At 45.2% G+C, this 19,714-nt stretch overlaps 1 protein-coding gene across 6 annotated transcripts in view; it reads right to left on the reverse strand.

Annotated features, from left to right (window-relative positions):
* The window catches only part of TMEM163 (transmembrane protein 163), a 171,589-nt gene that overhangs the window by 64,907 nt on the left and 86,968 nt on the right, over positions 1–19,714 (reverse strand). For all 6 annotated transcript variants that reach the window (XR_014784207.1, XR_014784206.1, XR_014784204.1 and 3 more), the window contains exons 3-4: positions 3,190–3,233; positions 1,448–1,539 (exon numbers count right to left, since the gene is read on the reverse strand). Coding sequence is in view for 2 of the 6 variants with exons in the window: in XM_084808801.1 (XP_084664927.1) it covers positions 1,448–1,539; positions 3,190–3,233 (136 nt within the window). In the remaining 4 variants the exon portion in view is untranslated. The remainder of the gene's footprint in view (positions 1–1,447; positions 1,540–3,189; positions 3,234–19,714) is intronic.

Genomic DNA, 19,714 nt, shown 5'->3' on the forward strand with positions numbered 1-19,714 from the left:
AAATCAATGCCCCTGCCCTGATATTCTAAAACTAAGTGGAAATATGGTTTAAGAAGTGTTCCCCAGCAAACTTGTACTGAGAGGCATACGACATCTGATATTGGAGGTAATGTGCAGCCATCATGACTAGTAGCCATTGCTAGCCTTAGCCTCCTCCATTAAGTACGTAGTTCTATATGGTGGATCGTTCACTTCTCTCCCATGCATAGCGAGGTCACAAACATCCTCAAAAGGCAGCTCTCAGAATTCAAATGCACACATCAATTAAACACCAAGACACATTAGCTAGGACAACACATTGGGTTTGTGACCCATTATACCAACCTCTGACATATTTTTCTTGGTACTTGCTTTCTGTGAATAATGTCTGTTTCATGCTCCTGATTTAACACAGTTATTTAATCAGCATAGAACATACTGATTAACATACACAGAAAATAGAACATGATTAACATACATAGAACATACATATGGAGTCAGAGGTAGCCTGACTCCATTCATGGAGGCTTAAGTTAGTTCTCCTGGTTAATCGCTTTTTAAGCCACATAACATAGAACATACATATTTTTCTCCCTCATGTGCATGCACAGAAGCATACATACACAGGCACACATAGGCATTAGCAGTGTCTCTGCATGTTATTCACATGCACACCCATATGTCGTTATAAAACACACCCATACAGGAAGAAGCTCCCCTGTAGCTACCCTGTAGTGGGTAAAATGTACAGAGGAGAACCATTTTTATTTCTCCCCCAACAAGTAACATAGCAAGCATGGGGTGATAGGACACCTGATGTTGAGTGCAGCCTGGACAAGGGAAAAAAACAAAATCTTTTTTAAATACATCTATAGTTATTCAAGTTTCTTTTATGTTTAATCACACACAGTTTTCACAGTGGAATTTTGAAAGCCAAATACCATTTTGAGAGGCTTCATGAGGAAAACAGAGCAGGTGAAACAGTCCACTGCATGTTGACTTTATACCTGGAGCCTAACACAATAGATCACATTCAGTGAAATATTCCTGGTGGGAGAGAATCAGAATCATATGACTTCAGAAAACTACTGCTAATTGGATAGCAACAGCTTCAGACATGCTTTGCTTTGTTTTGTTTGCTTCCAAGGTCATTCACTGTGCTACATAAAGCAGCAGTCTATCCAAGCAGTGAGAATTTCAAACTCCAGCAAAAACCTCATTAAAAAGCTGCAAAGAAAAAAATTGACTCAGTCAAGATTTTTACCGTTTTTCCTCAAAGGAATTTTATTACATATAGTGTCTTTGAATTTATGTGGTCCAGAAAAGGCAGAATACTAAGAATCTTAATATGGACTATTAGAAGTTGCAACAAGGCAGAAAGATACACACAGAGAGAGAAATGCCTCTGAGGAGAAAAATGGATCTGTGCAACATTCAGTAAGAGTTAAAAATAGCCACAAGTACTCACATGTATTCTCTGTGTGCTGAATGTACGGCTGCTGCATTGCTGTAGCGCCACAGAACTATCACCGATGACAACACATCCAAAGTGGCATCAAACTACAAAAGATACATAAGCATTTGATTTGGGGCAGCTAAGGCAAAGACTGTTTAAATCAATACATTGCTAATTATGCTAGAAGAGTATGAACTAACTTGGTATAAACCATTTGAATAAAAGCAAGGGTCAGCATTCTTTAAAATGAGCTGATCTTTTGTGTCGCAAACAAACAAAACTCACTACAGACCTTATTGTGTCAGTCAAGGGAGTTTGTTTTGTTTTTTTACTCTTTCCCCACCTCTTTTTGCTGTAATACGGGGTCCCCAACCCCTGGGCCACGGACCGGTGCTGGTGTGGGAACCCCCCCTTACCTTGGGTCCGTGGGCGAGGGGAGGCAATCCATCCCTCCCCCCTGCCCCAGAATCCTCGCTGGCCCTGGCCGGCTCCACTCTGCGGCATGTCTGCAGAGCTGCCGGCTGGCTCTGGCCCTGTTCTTTGCAGTAATAGCCTATTACTGCAAAGAACAGGAATGTAAATGGCGTCTGCTATGCGGACACCATTTGCATCCCAGCGGCTGGAAGTCCTCCCCCGGCCGGAGCCGGCCGGCAGCTCCACAGCAAGTCCAGGGCCAGAGAGGATTCCGGGGGGGGGGGGGAGAGACGGATCCCCCCCCCCGCGGACTCAAGGTAAGGAGGGTTCCCACACCCCTACTGCGGCTCGGTCCCATCCCATCCCCCCGGTCCATGGAAAAATTGTCTTCTACGGACCGGTCCCTGGTCCCAAAAAGGTTGGGGACCGCTGCTGTAATATATATATTTCATATATAGGGGTGGGGGGAGGACACACCAATTCCCCCCCCCCAGGCCCAGACTGATACACTTATTGATCTTTCTACAATCTCTGCTTTGTAAAATGTAGCAATAATTTTTTGATGCCTGGTGGATTCACATGAGCAACACTGCCAGGATAAGGAACCTTTTCAGACACACGATGGTGACAAAAACAAAGAGTCTTGTGGCACCTTTAAGTCCAACAAATTTATTCTGGCATAAGCTTTTGTGGACAATTTTCTGTGGACATGAAAGCTTACGTTAGAATAAATTTGTTGGACTTAAATTTGTTGTTTCTGCTGCAACAGATTAACGCGGCTACCCCTCTGGAAAAGGTTATGATGATGCCAGTAGCTCACTAGTTAAGACTGCAGTCCAGTCACATGTGACATGCATGATGGTATTCTGGGGGCAGGCAGGTGCACATCCAGCACTCTTCTTTGCGCACCAGCCAGTCATGTGTCTCCTGGTGCTTCCAAGCAAACATGAAGGCTTCACACATTTCTTTCCAGAATCTGGTATTCAGGGATAGTCTGACTCCATACATGGAGGCTTAACTTAGTTCTCCTGGCTAAACCCTTTTTACGCCGTCAAAATTAGTAGCCATCACCACATTTGTGTTATTTTAGAAAATGCAATAAACACTTAACAACATTGGGGGGAAATGCTTTAGGTTCATCTCTAATGTTTTTATTTGATCTTGAACAAATTTTCTTGCATCTTCTGATGCAAGAAATCACTAGTGTAACTTCACTTGCCATTCCTCCCTTCAGTCAAAATTCTCTATTGTGGTGCTCTTCATGACATCTGTAGAGGAAAAATATGGTGATCTGATCAGAGAGAGTACACAACATGCATTTAAGTTATGGGATTACTTACAGCAAATCCAAATGATGAAGCACTGTACCTCATTACGGAGACAGCTAAAAGAAAAAATAAATACTTTTTTGATATTTTTGCCCATCGAAGTGAGGAAAAATTGAAGTCTGAAGAGGAAAAATGCAACCAAGTCACAGTATATTCATTAGCAGTAATAGACACTGCACTGAGCATCCACAAACCACAGAAACAGCTGATCTATATGAAAAGCAGTTTTAAGAAATGGGACTGAAACAGGAGACAACTGCACATCTAAATTAGTGTAACAGTGCCCTAAGTCTTCCTTTTTAAAAAGCAAGCCACTGCAACACAAAATTAATTCAGAGCAGAGGAGAGAAGCGGTGCATAATTCCTTCCCCAGCCACCATACTCCACCTCTTCCAGAGTGCTCACTTCCTTCTCCCCCACTGGTTCAGCACCCTAAACAATTCGAAGCAGTTTACAAATCTTTTTTTAAAAAATATACACAATATTTAAAATACTTTATATTAACAAAATCAATAGAACAATCAATCAAAAGTAGAATAAAAAAAACTACATGCCTCAAACCAGGATTTAAATACTAAAATTAAAATCTTCCATTACTGAGTTAAAGTTCGCACCCTGGAGGAGGCTAGATGGCCTCCTCCACACAGGAGCAGATGTTCCTACTGCTGAAGTTGCTGCTGTTCTGTTCTGGGGTGAGAACATGGAATAAGATTAAGGGAGCAATTGATAGGATTGCACTCTTGCACTCGGAAGCCCCTGAACTTGAAGGCTTCCAAGTTTCCTATGTCCTGATGGGCTGAAGAAGGAAGGGTGGGAAGAGCAGTGGAGGCAATCTTCACCTCCCTGTCCTACATATTGGGTGTTTTTCACTAGATGGGCTTTTTTAGCCCATATAGCAAGGGTGCTTCGGAGGGGGAGGGAAGGAGACTGGAGGAAGCTCAGGATAACTCATATCCTGGCCTCCCCGGTGTCCTCCCCTCCTTGCTCACCAGAATGCCACCATTCCTTCTCCTCCAAGGTCGCTTTTCTCGCCTTGGAGAGGAAGCCAGCATGGTTCTCTCTGCACCAGCTGCAAGAGGGAGGAGTCTGGGGTTTTGATCACTGACTTCCCCTTCTGAGATCGCAGCCCTATTTCTGACCATGGACAGGTTTTACAAGCCAGCCTATGGTCCCTGGGACACACTCCCAGGGACCATAGGATTGCTCTCTTATTGCCTTATTATGGATCGGCTTTAAACTGATGCAGATACAGCAGTCAGGTATGCAAGGGCTGTGTTAATAGTTAATTTGCTACAAGATGTAGCAATGCCCACCAACTTAAGACAGTTTTACATTTTTAAATTTAGTGTATTTTTAATCCACCCAATATATATATAAAAAAAAGTTCTCGGGGCAGAACATGTCATAAAAGAATAAACAGTACACAATAAAAACAATCTGCACAGAAAATACAATATAGAATATAATTTATTCTATTTATAAAATAGCTCTTTAATGCGCTTCCGCCATGCATTAAAAACATGGTTGTTCAGGCAGGCATTTGGGGTGGGTTAGGGTATTTTAGAAAATGTTTTTATTGTAGAATTTTATTGTTTTAAACTGTTTTATTATATGCTTTGTACATCACCCAGAGTGGCTGGGTGACCAGCCAGATGGGCGATTAATAAATTTAATAAATAAATAAATAAATAAGCAAGCAGCCTCAGCACTTATGGGCAATCTAAACTGTAAAATCCAGAATCTAAAATCTAAAGAGTATAATGCTTTAAAAAGTGATTAGACAAATTCATGGAGAATAAGGCTATCAATGGCTAGTCATGATGGTTATATGTATTATTTTCAGTATTAGAGGCAGCATGCCTTCCAATGCAATTGCTGGGGAATACAAGCATGAAGATGCTATTGCTCTCATGTCCTGCTTGCAGACTTCCCATAGGCATCTGGTTGACTTCTGTGGGAACAGAATGCTGGACAAGATAGACCTTTGGTCTGATTCAGCACAACTTTTCTTATGATAATTGTGCATTTTTTTTCTTCCCCTCATTTAGAACAGATTTTTTTTTTTATCAAACTGAGAATGCTTAAAAGATGCTGTCCATTTATAAATGACATTTCTTAATTTCTCTTTCAGGAAGAAAGAGGTTGTCTCAGGAAATAAAATACTCTGAAGAGCTGTTGAAGCCAGCTTTATCATTGGCATTTCCCCTATGGGACTAACACCAAAGCAATATCTAATTGTCAGTATGCCATTAAGCCCTAATTAGAGCATTTCTTGGCAAATTGGAGGTACTGGGGCTTAAAGGAATCTTCATCAAACTTGCATAAAAGTCACTGCGTCATTAAAAACCAATCAGAGGTTCCATTGGGCCACTTCACTGATTCAGGGCATATCAGTGCAACATGGTCAGTCTTCTCTATGGCTCCTATAATAGCCACCATTGCCGTATTTAATTTCTTGCAAAGCTGTTAAGGATCACAGAAATAGACAGGGAGGTGGAAATGGCAGGAACAGGAGTTGGAAACATTTAGTAGGCACCACAGAATGCACTACACCACATAAAACGTAGAAGGCAAAAGGAGAAGGGGATGGCAGAGGATGAGATGGCTAGATAGCATCACCGACGCAATGAATATGAACTTGAGCACACTCCGGGAGAGAGTGGAGGACAAGAAGGCCTGGCGTGCTATGGTCCATGGGGTCACGAAGAGTCGGACACGACTTAACGACTGAACCACTGAATAAGTGGTTCATAATAGTAAGTTAGAACAGTTCCATCTAGCTACCTCAGCGTCCCATGAGCATTGAGCAGGAAGGTGTGCATAGGGAGGGGCCTGTCAGTGCATTTCGTTGAGTGCACTTACACAGGTCCCACGATCAAGAACCCTGCCTTCTCAGGGTTCTTGATCACGGGAGCTGTGTAAGCACAATAGGCCGAACATATTTAGAGGCCCCTGTGCAAACTTTGCTGAATGCATGATGGTCTCTGAGTTAGCCAGACTGCAAGGATGCTTGGGAGTGGGGCATGCATCCTCACACACATCCCATCCCTATTTCAGCCTTAGGAGCGATGCAGGTGAATGCCCACACAGGGCTTAGGTGGCAACAGGCTAAGTTGTATCTGGACAGAATCAGGAGTTTCATGCTACTGTTTAGTCTTGTTGGAGAGAGACAATAAAGTTCTTGTCTACCTTCCTGACTGGTGTGTCCTCTAGGTGGGGGGGGTACTCTAAGCTGGGGGGCCCTACAGATATTTTGGCCTACAATTCCCATGATCCCTCAACATTGGCTATGCTGGCTAGGGCTGATGGGAGTTGTAGGCCAAAACATCTAGAGGACCACAGTTGCCCACCCCTGCTCTAAGCCTTTCATATCATAGTCACAGAAGTTTTAAATTCACAAATTCCTAACAAGACAAAATAATAGTGCAAGTACATTGACTCCTTTATGCTACAGGGAAAGAAGCCACAATACTTTTCAATGTTTTGCCTTTGCTGAAGAGGGCCATAAGTTCAAGTATGAGACTGGCCAAGTTTGATAGCCATTTTATCCCCAAGAGGAATGACGTTTATGAGAAGTCATGCATCTATCAAAGAGCTCAGAAGCCTGGAGAAACCAATCATTTTTTAGGGCTTTATATTAAGAGGATGAACGCTTGAGTTTGCTGATAAAAAAGAGGAGCACTTTAAAGATAGATTGGTGCTTGGAATTCTATACAAAGGGCTTTCTGAAAGAGCTCAGCTAATATAGGACTTAACCCTTCATAAAGCCATAGAGATGAAAGGCAATATGAGTTGATCAAATCTCAGTTCAGGGCACAAAGACAACTTGGGAATGGCTTGTAGGAAATAACCTCTATTCAACAAAACACTAGAAGCAGCAGCAGGCATTTTGAAAAGAGCAAATTCATTCCTAATGTCTCGGCAAAAGCTGAACAAAGGAACACCCATAAAAAGCAGTCCAGCAATTTTAACAGCACTCTACAGCAAAAAGGCCTACCCTTGCGCACAGCATGTCCAAGATGTGGAAAGGTTCATAACATTAAAGGAATTTACCCAGCCTGAGGAGCACAGTATAGGGAGCATTGAGCCTATGGATGGCAAATTGTTCTTAGTCTCCATATTTTCTAAAGAAGCCTCTGTGGAGAATAACTTAATTATTTGCGGGACAACTCATAATGTTCAAAAATAGACTCAGGAACTGATGTCACAGTTATTTCACAAGAGACCTACAAAGGATTCCAGAGGAACCCATGTGCATTTCAGAGGAGCAGCCAGGGGGAGAGCCCCTCACCTGAAAGTGATAGTGACCCTGGCTGGGAGAGGGCGGAGCAACAGCCGTTTCTGGACGCTAGGCGCCGGCGCACTCTCAAGCGCGAGATGGCGGGTGCTGAGAGGCGGTGCTTAGCCCGCTTGGCGCATCGGCAACAGCGGTGCCCTGATGCCCCGCGGGAAAGGGGTGTACTCTCTCCTCCTAGCTCATACGTACAGCGATTTCCCGCTTTCCCCTTCAAATGGAGATCAACTGATTCCTAAGGTTAGAACCCCCAAGTTGGCAGCCCTCTTAAGTCTTACTCATAGGATCAAGCAATTAGCATCTGCAAGCGTCATTAAGTTGAATGGGAATAAAGCCTTGGAAAAAAGCCCTATTGTCTGCGTGTTGATTCTGGCTACCTGAGGATTTCAGAAGGCAACAGGGAGCGACCTCCTGACACCTCCTATCTAAATAGGAGAAAATAGGGCTGACGTGGTCCATTGTAGTTTATGGATTAAGAAACACCAACAACATTTGAGGAACGGATTAAGATATATCAACAATATTTGAGGACCTGCAAGATTTGTTTGAAGAGAAGGATGACTACTTTAAGGTGAAAAAAAGGTTCTCTGCCTACCCCCCCCCCTCACACACACACACACACACACACACCTTCCTTGGCAAAGGTTCCAAGAAGTGAAAATAAAGAGGAGTTACTTGCTTTGATAAAAACTTTGTCCTTGCAATTTGCGGAACAGGCTAAGAGACTGGATACTATTCAAAATTCCATCACCGCCCTGCAAGAGGCTGTGGATTTAATCAACACTTCTTGGCAAAAAATGGAGGTGAAGATTAACGAGCTGCAAGATCGGGTGGCAGGGAATGAAACAACATCACAAGCTTTTTTCAACAATTTCTCTGTCAGAATTTCTCAATTGGAGGCTTCTTTACGCAGGGCAAACGTACGTATCATTGGTATTAAAAATTTATCTACTGATGTAAATGTGTCTACTTCTGTAGATAAGTTCCAGCATGAGATACTCCCTGTGCCATCTGATTATTCATTCGATACTAAGCAGGCATTCCGTGTGTCAAATGCCAAAGGGACTGGTTATACGGTTATAGTCCAATTTGCAAGAATCTCTACAAAAAATTATATCCTGCGTTTGGCAAGAGAGGGTGGAAACCTTTTTTGGAAACAAGATAAAGTTATGCTATTTCCAGATTACACCAAAGAGGTTGCTGATAAAAGAAGGCAATTTACCAAGGTGAAAAATTCTGGCAAAACAAATGAACTTACAATGTCACTTAAAATATCCTGCTACATTTCGCATTTTTTCTGAAGGCCAGATGAAGACATTTCTAAATCATGAAATGGCGGAGGCGTGGCTAAATGGAAAATCATGTGAGAGTTCTGCTCTACCACCATGAACTGGAATCTACAAACAGGTTTTGCTAACTGGCTTTCTTTAGTCAGAGAGCTTCGGCTATTGGGCAGTATAGAAATTTAAAAAATAAATAAATAAAATAGTCTGGAAGATTCAGGCCAGGCCAGAGATAATTGCTCATATACGCATATATCCATTCTTTTTGTTTATCTTCTCTCATTTTTTCCTTTCTCTTTCTCTTTTTTCTTTAAATCCTTTCTTTTTAAAATGGATATGATATACTGTACTTAAATTTACTGTCTGAGGGTGTATAGAAATGTGCACACTCATTTATATATCTAGTACAAAATATATTAGTGATTGTTGTAAGGTTGATTTTAAGATTTATTATCATATAATATTATAAATTTTATTAGTGATTTGTTAGTATTATTATTAATCCTTTTAAATATCTATTATTATTATTACTACTACTACTACTACTACTACTATCATTATTGGTTACTAAGATTTTTGGCTGGTTAAATTGTTAAGCTTTAATATTATATATTAGCTGAAGGGCAATATATGGTTACTGGAAATGAATTATAGGCCTGCTTCCTTGCTATAAGACTGATGATATGATATTGAAATGTAAGGTTGATTATTTAGACTGTACTGAATTGTAATATTGCCAATGTTATAGGTATAATTTTTAAGTGGAATGGGATTTGAAGTTTCTGTGTAATGGAGTTTAATTTTAATCCTTTTCTTCTTTCTCTTTTTTTTTCTTTTCCTCCTTTGTTATTGCTGTGTCCTCCTAAGAATACTGTATTGTGGGGAAATTGTAGTTATTGATTAGGTTGTTGGTATTGTTTATTTCATTTATAAAGATAAAAAATAGAATAAACGGTATTTAAAAAAAAACAACATCTGGAGAGCAACAGGCTGGGGAGATATATGAAGAACAAGTATGTTCACCACAGTCATGTGTAGTCTGGCTCTCAGGCAACCCCTGATTAATAAAGGGGCACTTCTGTATTATCAATTTTTTACATTTATTTATTAGATTTATATCCTACCTTCCCACTACAAATGGTGCTCATGTCAGCTAACAATAATAAAGTACAAAATTAAAATCAAGGCATAAAAGCAAATCAATTAAAAACACATCAATAAAAATAAAAAATAAACAGCACCCACCAATTAAAACCTAACTCAGCAAACAAGTCAGCTTCAAAAGTCAAAGGTTTGCGGGAATAAAAATTCTGCTGGCAGAAGGACAACAGAAATGAAGCTACCCTGGCATTCCTTGGCAGGGAGTTCCAGAGTCTCAGAGCAGTCACTGAGAAGGCCCTCTTGCATTCCCACCAAACATACCTTTGATGTTGGTGGGACAGAGAGAAGGGCCTCTCCCAGGGATCTTAAAACTCAGAGCAGGCTGGCATAAGATAATGCAGTATTTCAAATAGCGTAGTCTCAAGTCACATAGGGCTCCCTGTTATTGCATATATTCCTTGTAATGTCAGGCAGGATGTCATACTTTTTTTAAAAAAAGATCAATGCAGCAAACATGGGAGCCTTGTTTGGAATTTGGGGCCCCTATAGCCAGTGTGGTGTAGTGGCAAGAGTGTTGGACTGGGAGCTGGGAGATCCGGGTTCTAGTCCCCACTCGGCTATGGAAGCTCACTGGGTGACTTTGGGCCAGTCACACACTCTCAGCCCAACCTACCTCACAGGGTTGTTGTTGTGAGGATAAAATGGAGAGGAGGAGGATAATGTAAGCCGCCTTGAGTTCCTTGCAAGAGGAAAAAAGGCAGGATAGAAATGCAATAATAAATAAAGAAATAAATAAATAAATAAAGAAAGAAAGAAAGAAAGAAAGAAAGCTACATTGGAATTTGTCTTTTTAAAATGTTTTAACTGTTTTAACCTGGTGCTTTATTCTTTTATCTTGCTGTTCACTACTTTGAAATCTTTTGATGTGGAGTGGTCCATAAATATTGTAAATAAAAATAAATAATACATAAATAAAATAAATTGACTACAGAGAAAGATAGAGCACCATGGAGGACCTGATCTTCTGACAGCAGAACTAGTTTGTCTTCAAGTTCAAGGGACTTTCTCAAGAATAACTGCATAAGATTGTAAGCTGCAACTTTAATGTTTTTCTCTTGATAGCTGCTTACAGAAAAAGAAACAATTAAAAACTAAAAATAGAGGCAGGATAGAAGAAGAAATATGTCACTGTCTTTTAACTAAGGAGACTGTACAGAATATATTTTAAAAGGCTTGTCAAAATCTGGTTCAAATGTATATACTAACTTTGATCAACATGGAACAGGTTGTTAGGGAAGGAAAATCCTCTAGTGACCCAACTAATTAATTCTCCTGGAATATAAACTTAGCTCATCACCAAATATTCTCTAGAGTACCTGTGCTGACAAATGCCCTAACCCAGCACCAGCTTGTCTGGCTGAAAGAGGAGGGCCATTGCAGGCGGGTGGGGTGAGAGGACGTGGCTACCAGTCATTGGTGTACCCCCAGTGGCACCACCATGTAAGGAGGGGCTGGCAGAGTTGCCTTAAGCTCTGCCCCCCTCCCATCCTCAGCTCTCTCTCCGGTTGGAGCTGCGGTGCTGCATGGAGGGCGCTTAGTCTGAGAGGCGGAGGGTTGGCGGTTCGAGGCTGCCTCTTTCCCTCATCCCACCGCTAGCCCTCGCGCCTCGGTGGACACAGCTATCGGCCCCGCTTGTCCCTCTCAGCGACAGCGTCTCTGCCTTCTCAGGGGCTTGCCCTGCCTGCCCCCAGTCCCCTTTTTTCACCTGAGCCATCCTTCTCAGGGCCATAGGCCCAGAGGTTTCAAGTCTGAGAGGAGAGGGCTATGATGGCCAGCGCTCTAACAGGGCTTGCGGGCCTCTGAGGCCTCTGCCTCCTGCCAGCCTTCCACCTGGGCTCCAGCTCTGCTAGGAGAATTAGTGTGGTGTAGTGGTTAGAGCCTTGCACTCGGACCCGGGAGTCCCGGGTCCTGGTTTTCACTTGTCAATAATGATCGCTGGGTGGCTTTGGGTCAGTCCCAGTCCAGGGCACAATCTGAAGGCACATTAGGCAGCCACCTTGCTGAAGCTAAGCAGGTCTGGGTCTGGTCAGTGCTTGGAGGGGAGACCACCTGGGGGCCACATGTGGCCACCTTGAGTTCCATGACGGAAGACAGGTGGGATATAAATAAATAAATTTTCAACATTCACTGTTGCTTTCCATTTCAGCACGTCTGGACACCATCAAAGCCTCCACCTCATCCTCTCAGGTTCACCTTGATCATGCACCACTGCCAGAGACCGTCCACTCTCCTGAGGCGTCTCTATCGCCAGTGGCGCAGGCAACATCATCCACTTCGCTGGCAGGGGATCGGAGCACAGCCGCCCCGGGTCCAGCATGCCCGGTTGCCATTGAGGCCTACTCCTCATCTTCGTGGGCTCGCCTGGGCAGCACGCCACCATGGGAGGCAATACACCGTTCTGGGGCATCTCTGTCAGTAGCACGGCAAGCAATAACATCCCCCCCTGCTTGCAGGAGACCCGGCGCGGCTGCCCTGGGTATGGGTGAGATGACCACACCTCGCTTTACTGAGCCAGGCAGGCAACCTTCTTGGCCTTGGGGCTGGCTGCCTTAGCCTGCCTCCCTGGAGTGGCCCACCGTTATCCCCCTATATGACACCTGGGCCGCCTGTAGCTCCGTCAGTCACCCCTCCTCTGTAGCCCCAGCCGCTTAACTCAGCATCTGGCTGGGCTCTGCTGACTTAACTCAGGACCCCTTGCCCCACCCCCACCCGCTCGGCCGTCCACGTAAGTGGCAATATTAGATTCTTACGCCAATCTGGGGAGAGGAGCAATGCCCACCGGGGCTACTTCTCATCTCATTAGCTTTCACCTCAGGAGGTGCGTGGCTGGCCTATGTCAAGGCTTTCCACAGGAGGGCCATTTTTGACCCTTCTCTGTGCTGGGACCTGAAAGGCTGAGACCTTTGGCCCCAATTTTGACTCCTTCCCAGCCGGGTTTTGGCGACAGATCTGACAGTGGCCATATTCTAGCCAGGCTGTCTCCCGCATTGGCCCTCTGCCTATTGCGTGACCGGTGCTTCAGCACCCCTGTCTGTGATGGGAATACAGCTCCAGGGGTGTATGGTCCTGGAACCTGTCCCGTTTCCGTCATGAGTGCTCCCTTTGGAGCGGACAGCACCCATCCACCTCTTGTCCAAGGGCCTGGTGATGGCAGGGTCCCCCTAGGAACGCCAAGGCAGTAAGAAGCCTGGTGGCAGGCTACATCCCTCTCCTATGGGCCCCAGCCCAATTACGATGGTGCCACTACTCTGGCTTTGAGACACTACCCTGACAGGGCAGTCGCATTCTCATACTTAGTTCATGGCTTCATGCTTGGTTTTGGAACCTCCGCCCTTTTCCTAGGTCAACATAGGCTATCCTTAGCTCATAAAGAAACATTCCTCCTTGCTATGCATCGCCGGGTTCACGAGGAAATCGACAAGGCAGTACTGGCAGGATGGGTTATAGCCCCTCCCCCTTTTTTTACACCCCGATGCCTAATCTAAGGATTTCCCCTCTCGGAATGGTGCCCAAGAAGTCCTCTAAGGAGTTTAGGCTGATTCGTAACCTCTCTTCCAAGGGCCAGTCTGTTAATCATGAGATCCCTAATGTTCTGACCTAATGTAAGCATTGTTTCCCTACCCTGTTACCTCAGGTGTCCCTTTAGCTCATGAAAGACTGAGGGCCCGTCTGCCACGTTGACATTCCTCAGAATCGAGTTAGATACCCTTAAGCAATGTTCTCGCCTCCCTCGGGACATTTCTGGTACTCTGGGCACATCTCCAAGCGGTTATACGTCTTCCCAAGGTCCCCCTTGGAGGTCCTGCAAGATGTTGTAGGGAATTGTCAATTTTCCATGTAGCGTAGCACCCGCCGGCCATGCCTTCCTGTGCTGGCTCTGCCTGGCCAATGCAGGGACTGCGGCTGCCGCACCATCGAACCAGGGTCACTTCTGCTGTGCGCATGGATCCACAGGTACGGCTTTAATAGTGTCTCCTTCTGGAGGCGTGGGCTGTTCCTCAAAGCTGACCTGCAGATTCACTGGAGTACCACCGGTACCCTGGGGGTTTCGAAATCATATGGTAGGTCTGATCATGCTGTGGGTGGTGGCCTAGAGTGGGCTGCCGCCAGAATTTGTCAGGGCCTTACCTTTCCAGAGCTCTTCCCCATTTGCTTAGCCATGCACATTTGGGCCAACCTCATAGCCAAGATGGTAGCCCCCTTTTTAGTATGACAACATGGCCACTGTGTATGTTTTAATTCCCTGTCCTCCAGAAATCAGAGGGTCACGTCATTGATTCGAGCGTTTGCGCTCCACTGTCTGTGTCACAACATCTGGTTCTGGGCCTGCCATGTGCCGGGTTTGCAAACCCAATTGCCGATACTTTGTCACAATATCAGATCGACAGGTTCTGGGCCCTAGTCCCGTAAGCCCGTCCATTTCCAGGTCCCATCACTGCAGTAGTATGGGAGACCGGCATACTGAAGCCGAGCCTGCCATCCTGCATTCCATAGCGCCCAGTACAGGAGCCACTTACGACAGAGCAGGTAGGGCGTTATGTGCCTTAGGAGCGAACTTCAGTTACAGGATTTACGGCCCTTACCTATAGATCGTTTGCCACAATTTTGTGTATCTTTAAGGAACAAGGGGCATTCTGCCAGGACCAAAGATTGCAAGCTGGCCATTTTAGCCTTCCAGCCCACGACGCTGGGGGTTACTGGCTCGTCAATTTTCAGGGCTTTGGCATGCAATGTACAGTTGGGCACTGATGTTGCCTGCTTGAGTAAATTTTAGCCACCCTCTCTCCCTGGATACCGCTTTTTGGGCTCCAAGGATTATGACCCTCCATTTGCGCTTTCCAGTAAGATGTTTCCCTGTTCCACGCAGCAGCCTTAACGGCCTTCTTCAGGGCCCCTTAGGAGTTCAGGGTTGGCGGGGCTCCCCAGTCTGACTTTTCTGAGAGGGCCTTGATATACTTCCAAGGTACAGGTCTGTCCCAATGTAACCCACTTATGCATTTGGAGATCGGGAACTGATCGGTAAGGCAAAGGCACGGCAGTGGCCCACGGCCAAGCGCAAGTTGATGGGTTATGCCCCGTTTGGGCCTTATGGGTTTTTTATGGAATACCGAGGGGCTGAGGAGAGACCTCTGTTTTGTCACCCGACGGCTTACTATTGACATAGTGGCAATCTGGGCAGTTTCTACATCAGCTGTACCCTGATAAGCCTAAGTAGTTTTCAGTTCAGAACCCACTCCTTCTGCATTGGAGCAGTCTCCATGGCAGACGCTGGAGGTTTTCTCTCACAGGCACATTATGGAAGTTTGAAGATGGCGCTTCGAAGCGTTCCGGCCTTGCCTTTGCAAGTCGTCTGCTTCTTCTTGACACAATTTTCCTTCGCTTGCCCTGATGTCCTCATTCCTTAGACCAGCAGATTCGACGTACGCCAGAACGGGTGCTTTTACGTGGGCACAGTATGACGTTTTGAGCTGCATGAAGGGTTTTTACGCCAATTTCGGATTTCAGCTTCTCCACCCCGATGCATTACAATCCAGTGGCTTCGCAGATGGGGCATACAGTGGGAGTCCCTCCTCCTCACCCTGTTCCACCAAAGTTGTCAAGTCTTCCCCGCAGGTCCAGGTGCTGCATGATGTGAAGAATGACTTTGGCTGTAAGCCAGGCAAGGACCTGTTTGAACAGGCCTTGATTAATGTGTAGGTGGTCCGGCATACCTGGCCAGAAGTAGCCACTGTGGTTCTCACTGCTCCCATGGATCAACCAGGAGGCTTGGAATGACGTGAGAAGTGGATGGAGAAATGGCTTATGGCATATGTGAGTGGGGTGATGCACCACCCACAGGAAATTCTGTGGACAAGGGGGGAGCATTACGGGCTGGACAGTGTCCACCTGTCTAATGTAGGGAATAATATATTTCTCTCTGATCTGCAAAGGGGCCTGCGGGAATTGCTTCTGCGCAGCTGGGGGGAGTTTCACAAGCACTAGGCTTGTGACTCCTGTGGTGGCTAGGATGGGCAAAAGCAGAAAGAGATTAGGGATGGTGTGCATGCAGAGGCACCTTTTGGTGACAGGTGACACCTGAGGCCCCCCAAACGGGTTGTGTGGTTCAGCGGGGGGATAAGGGTTGCCTGGGAGACCAACCCTCCTCACTCACCCAGGTGTTGTGTGGCACCGGGAGGGAGTGACAGAGTAAGGTCTACCTCCCCCAGAAGGGGCAGTCCGGAGGGGTGGTGAGATCGATGCCACCCCTCAGGCTGGGCGTGTTTTCACCCAAGAAGTGCCTGATAGTCGCTGGCGCAGTCAGATGCCCGTCATAGGTACCCCTTTGCAGATATTATCAATAAATGTGGCCCAATTTTCAACCCAAACTTGGTTGTCTGCGTCTTCTTTAACCCATCTCCACTCACAAATGCCCTAACCCGGCGCCAGCTTGTCTGGCTGAAAGGGGGGGCCATTGTGAGTGGGTGGGGTGAGAGGACATGGCTACCAGTCATTGGTGCACCCCCAGTGGCACCACCATACAAGGAGGGGCTGGCAGAGTTGCGTTAAGCTCTGACCCCCTCCCATCCTCAGCTCTCTTGCTCACGCAGTGTGCACCCACACACTTGAGCAGTGTGGGTTTTCTTACCGGTTGCCCCTTTGGGAGCCATGTAGGAATTTTTGGCTCACAGTTCAATTGGCCTGTTACTGTGAGTCTTTTTGCCTACTTCACACTGTTATTGGGGTAGAGTGCGTCCTGTAGGTGAATTAGCTCCAATCTCATAGGTCACATTTTAGTTGGCGGCTAGGACGGGAAAAAGCAGAAAGAGATTAGGGATGGTATGCATGCAGAGGCACCTTATGATGACAGGTGACGCCTGAGGCCCCCTGAACAGGTTGTGTGGTTGGCGGGGGGATAAGGGTTGCCTGGGAGACCAACCCTCCTCACTCACCCAGGCGTTGTGCGGCACCGGGTTGGGGGTGACAGGGGAAGGTCTACCTCCCCCAGAAGGGGCAGTCCAGAGGGGTGGTGAGAGCAACGCCACCCCTCTGTCTGGGTGTTTTCACCCAAGAAGTGCCTGCTAGTTGCTGGCACAGTCAGATGCCCATCCTAGGTACCCCTTTGCAGTTATTATCAATAAATGTGGCCCAATTTTCAACCCAAACTTGGTTGTCTGCGTCTTCTTTAACCCATCTCTGCTCGCAATGGAAGTTCTCGTGCCCATACAGTGATGCTATTAAATGTAGTATTTCCAAGAGTCACAGCTCTACTTGTTGAATCCAGAGTCTTGTACTAGAACTAGACCATGATGAGAGTCATATGGCTGCTGCCAAAAACAGTAATCACACATCTTGGTTCTTTCCTGCTCTCGTAACTTCTAGTAACACAAATGTAAAATGTGATATGACAGTGATCAGAGTTCACAAGTCAACATCCCACTGCATGTAGGGCTGTGATTTCACATCACATGTTTTGTATTACTAGACATAACTGGAGAAAAGAGAAGGAGGGCATGTGGGCTGCTGTTTTCATCAGCAGTGATGCAACTGCTACAGTGTCTAGTTACAGCCTGTAAAAAGCCTAAACAAGTGATTTAAGAGTGTAATCAAACTAACTGGCCTGGTTTGCATAGAACGCCAATGCAAGGTTGTCCTGGGCTGTTGTGACCGAAGCGTGCTGCGCAACTGCCCCTGCTGCAAGGGACTCATTAACATCATTAGCACAGTGTTCAAACTAGGAACTCTGGCTTGTCAAGGGAGAGACAAACCAGAGGTGGAATCCAGGCTTTAACCTTAACTGCCCCAAACAAGAATGCCTTGGAACACAGCAAGTGGTGGTTCAACTATTAAATAAGGACGGCAAAATGATAACACATGACAAAGAAAAGGCAGAAGTGCTCAGTTCCTACGTCGGCTAAGTCTTCTCCCAAAAGAGGGGCTATGACCCCCCTGGCAAGGCAAAGTACAGGCTGAAGGGGCAGGATTGCAGCTTGAGATCGATAGGCATATGATCAAGGAACACCTAATGACTTTGAATGAGTTCAAATCGCCAGGGCCAGATGAACTGCATCCTAGAGTAATAAAGGAACTGGCAGAAGAACTCTCAGAACCACTGTCTATTCTCTTTGAGCAGTCATGGAGGAGGGGTGAAGTGCCAGATGACTGGAGGAGGGCTAACATTGTCCCTATCTTCAAAAAGGGCAAAGAGGAGGAACCTGGGAACTACAGACCAGTCAGTCTGACATCAATCCCTAGGAAAATTCTGGAGCAGATTATAAAGCAATCAGTCTGTAAGCACCTTGAAAACTATGCAGTGATTAGTTGAAACCAAAATGGATTTGTCAAGAACAAATCCTGCCAGACTAATCTGATCGCAACCTTCCTGGCTGTGGGAATGCTGTGGACATAATATACCTCGACTTCAGCAAAGCTTTCGACAAAGTGCCCCATAATATCCTGATGAGCAAACTAGCTCAAAGTGGGCTAGATAAAACAACTCTCAGGTGGATCCACAGTAGGCTACAGAATCTGACTCAAAATGTGCTTATCAATGGGATCTTCTCAAACTGGGGAGAGGTAATGAGCAGGGTACCGCAGGGCTCAGTCCTGGGCCCAGTGCTCTTCAACATTTTTATTAATGACTTGCATGAGGAGGTGCAGGGAATGCTGATCAAATTTGCAGATGACAGACTTCCGGTTGGAACCAGTGTCACTCTGGCAGCTTCCCACGGGTTCTCCATGGGAGCTTTCTCAAACAGCTTTTTAAAAGGTTGAAAAACCTTTTCATCTCCCCCATTAATAAGAATTAAAAGGGGGAGCAAGGCAGCTCTGGATAACATCTTGGAGAAAAGTATCCCCCATGAGATAGTGGGGGGGCTGGATTCCAGGATTATCTCCCCAGAGCTTTATCAATGCAAAAAGCTGTTCTGAAACTCCTATTTCATAGGAGAAAACAGGGCTGACGTGTTCCATAATAATATATGCTTTAAGAAATATCAACAACTCCTGAGGGATGATTTAAGAAATATTAACAATATTTGAGAACATCTGAGGACCTGCAAGATCTGTTTGAGAGAAACAGGACTACACCGAAGGGAAGAAAGGGGCTGGCATTACTGCTGACTCCCCCCATACTTCCTGTGTCAAAAGTTTCAAAAACAGAAGATATAGGGCAATTATTTACTCTGATAAGGACTTTATCTTCGCAATTTACGGAGCAAGCCAAAAGGTTGGATTTAATCCAAAATTCCATCACCGCCTTGCAAGGAGCTGTGGATTTAATTAATACGTCATGACAAAAATGGAGACGAAAATTAACGAGCTAGAAGACTGAATGGCAGGGAATGAAACTATGACACAAGTATGCTTTAAAAATGTCTCTGACAGAATTTCTCAACTGGAGACCTTCATGCGAAGATCCAGTGTACGTATTATTGGGCTTAAAAATCTGTCTAATGATGTAAAATTGCCTATTTTTGTGGATAAACTTTTGCATGAGATACTCCCTATCCCATCTGATTAATTACTTGATACTGAGCAGGCATTTCGTGTGCCAAATGCTAAAGGGACTGACTATACAATCATAGTCCAATTTACAAAAGCCTCCACAAAGAATTATATCCTGCGTTTGGCAAGAGAGGGTGGAAGCCTTTCCTGGAAACAAGATAAAGTTATGTTGTTTCCAGATTACATCGAAGAGGTGGCGAATAAAAGAAGGCAATTTATCAAAGTGAAAAATACGGCAAAACAAATGAACTTACAATATTACTTAAAATATCCTGCTACACTTTGTATTGTGTCTGAAGGTCACATGAAGAAGTTT

The sequence above is a fragment of the Heloderma suspectum genome, chromosome 1 (genome assembly GCF_057233095.1).
Source record: "Heloderma suspectum isolate Gila_16-S chromosome 1, 16-S_ref, whole genome shotgun sequence".
In the NCBI taxonomy this organism is placed as follows: Eukaryota; Metazoa; Chordata; class Lepidosauria; order Squamata; family Helodermatidae; genus Heloderma; species Heloderma suspectum.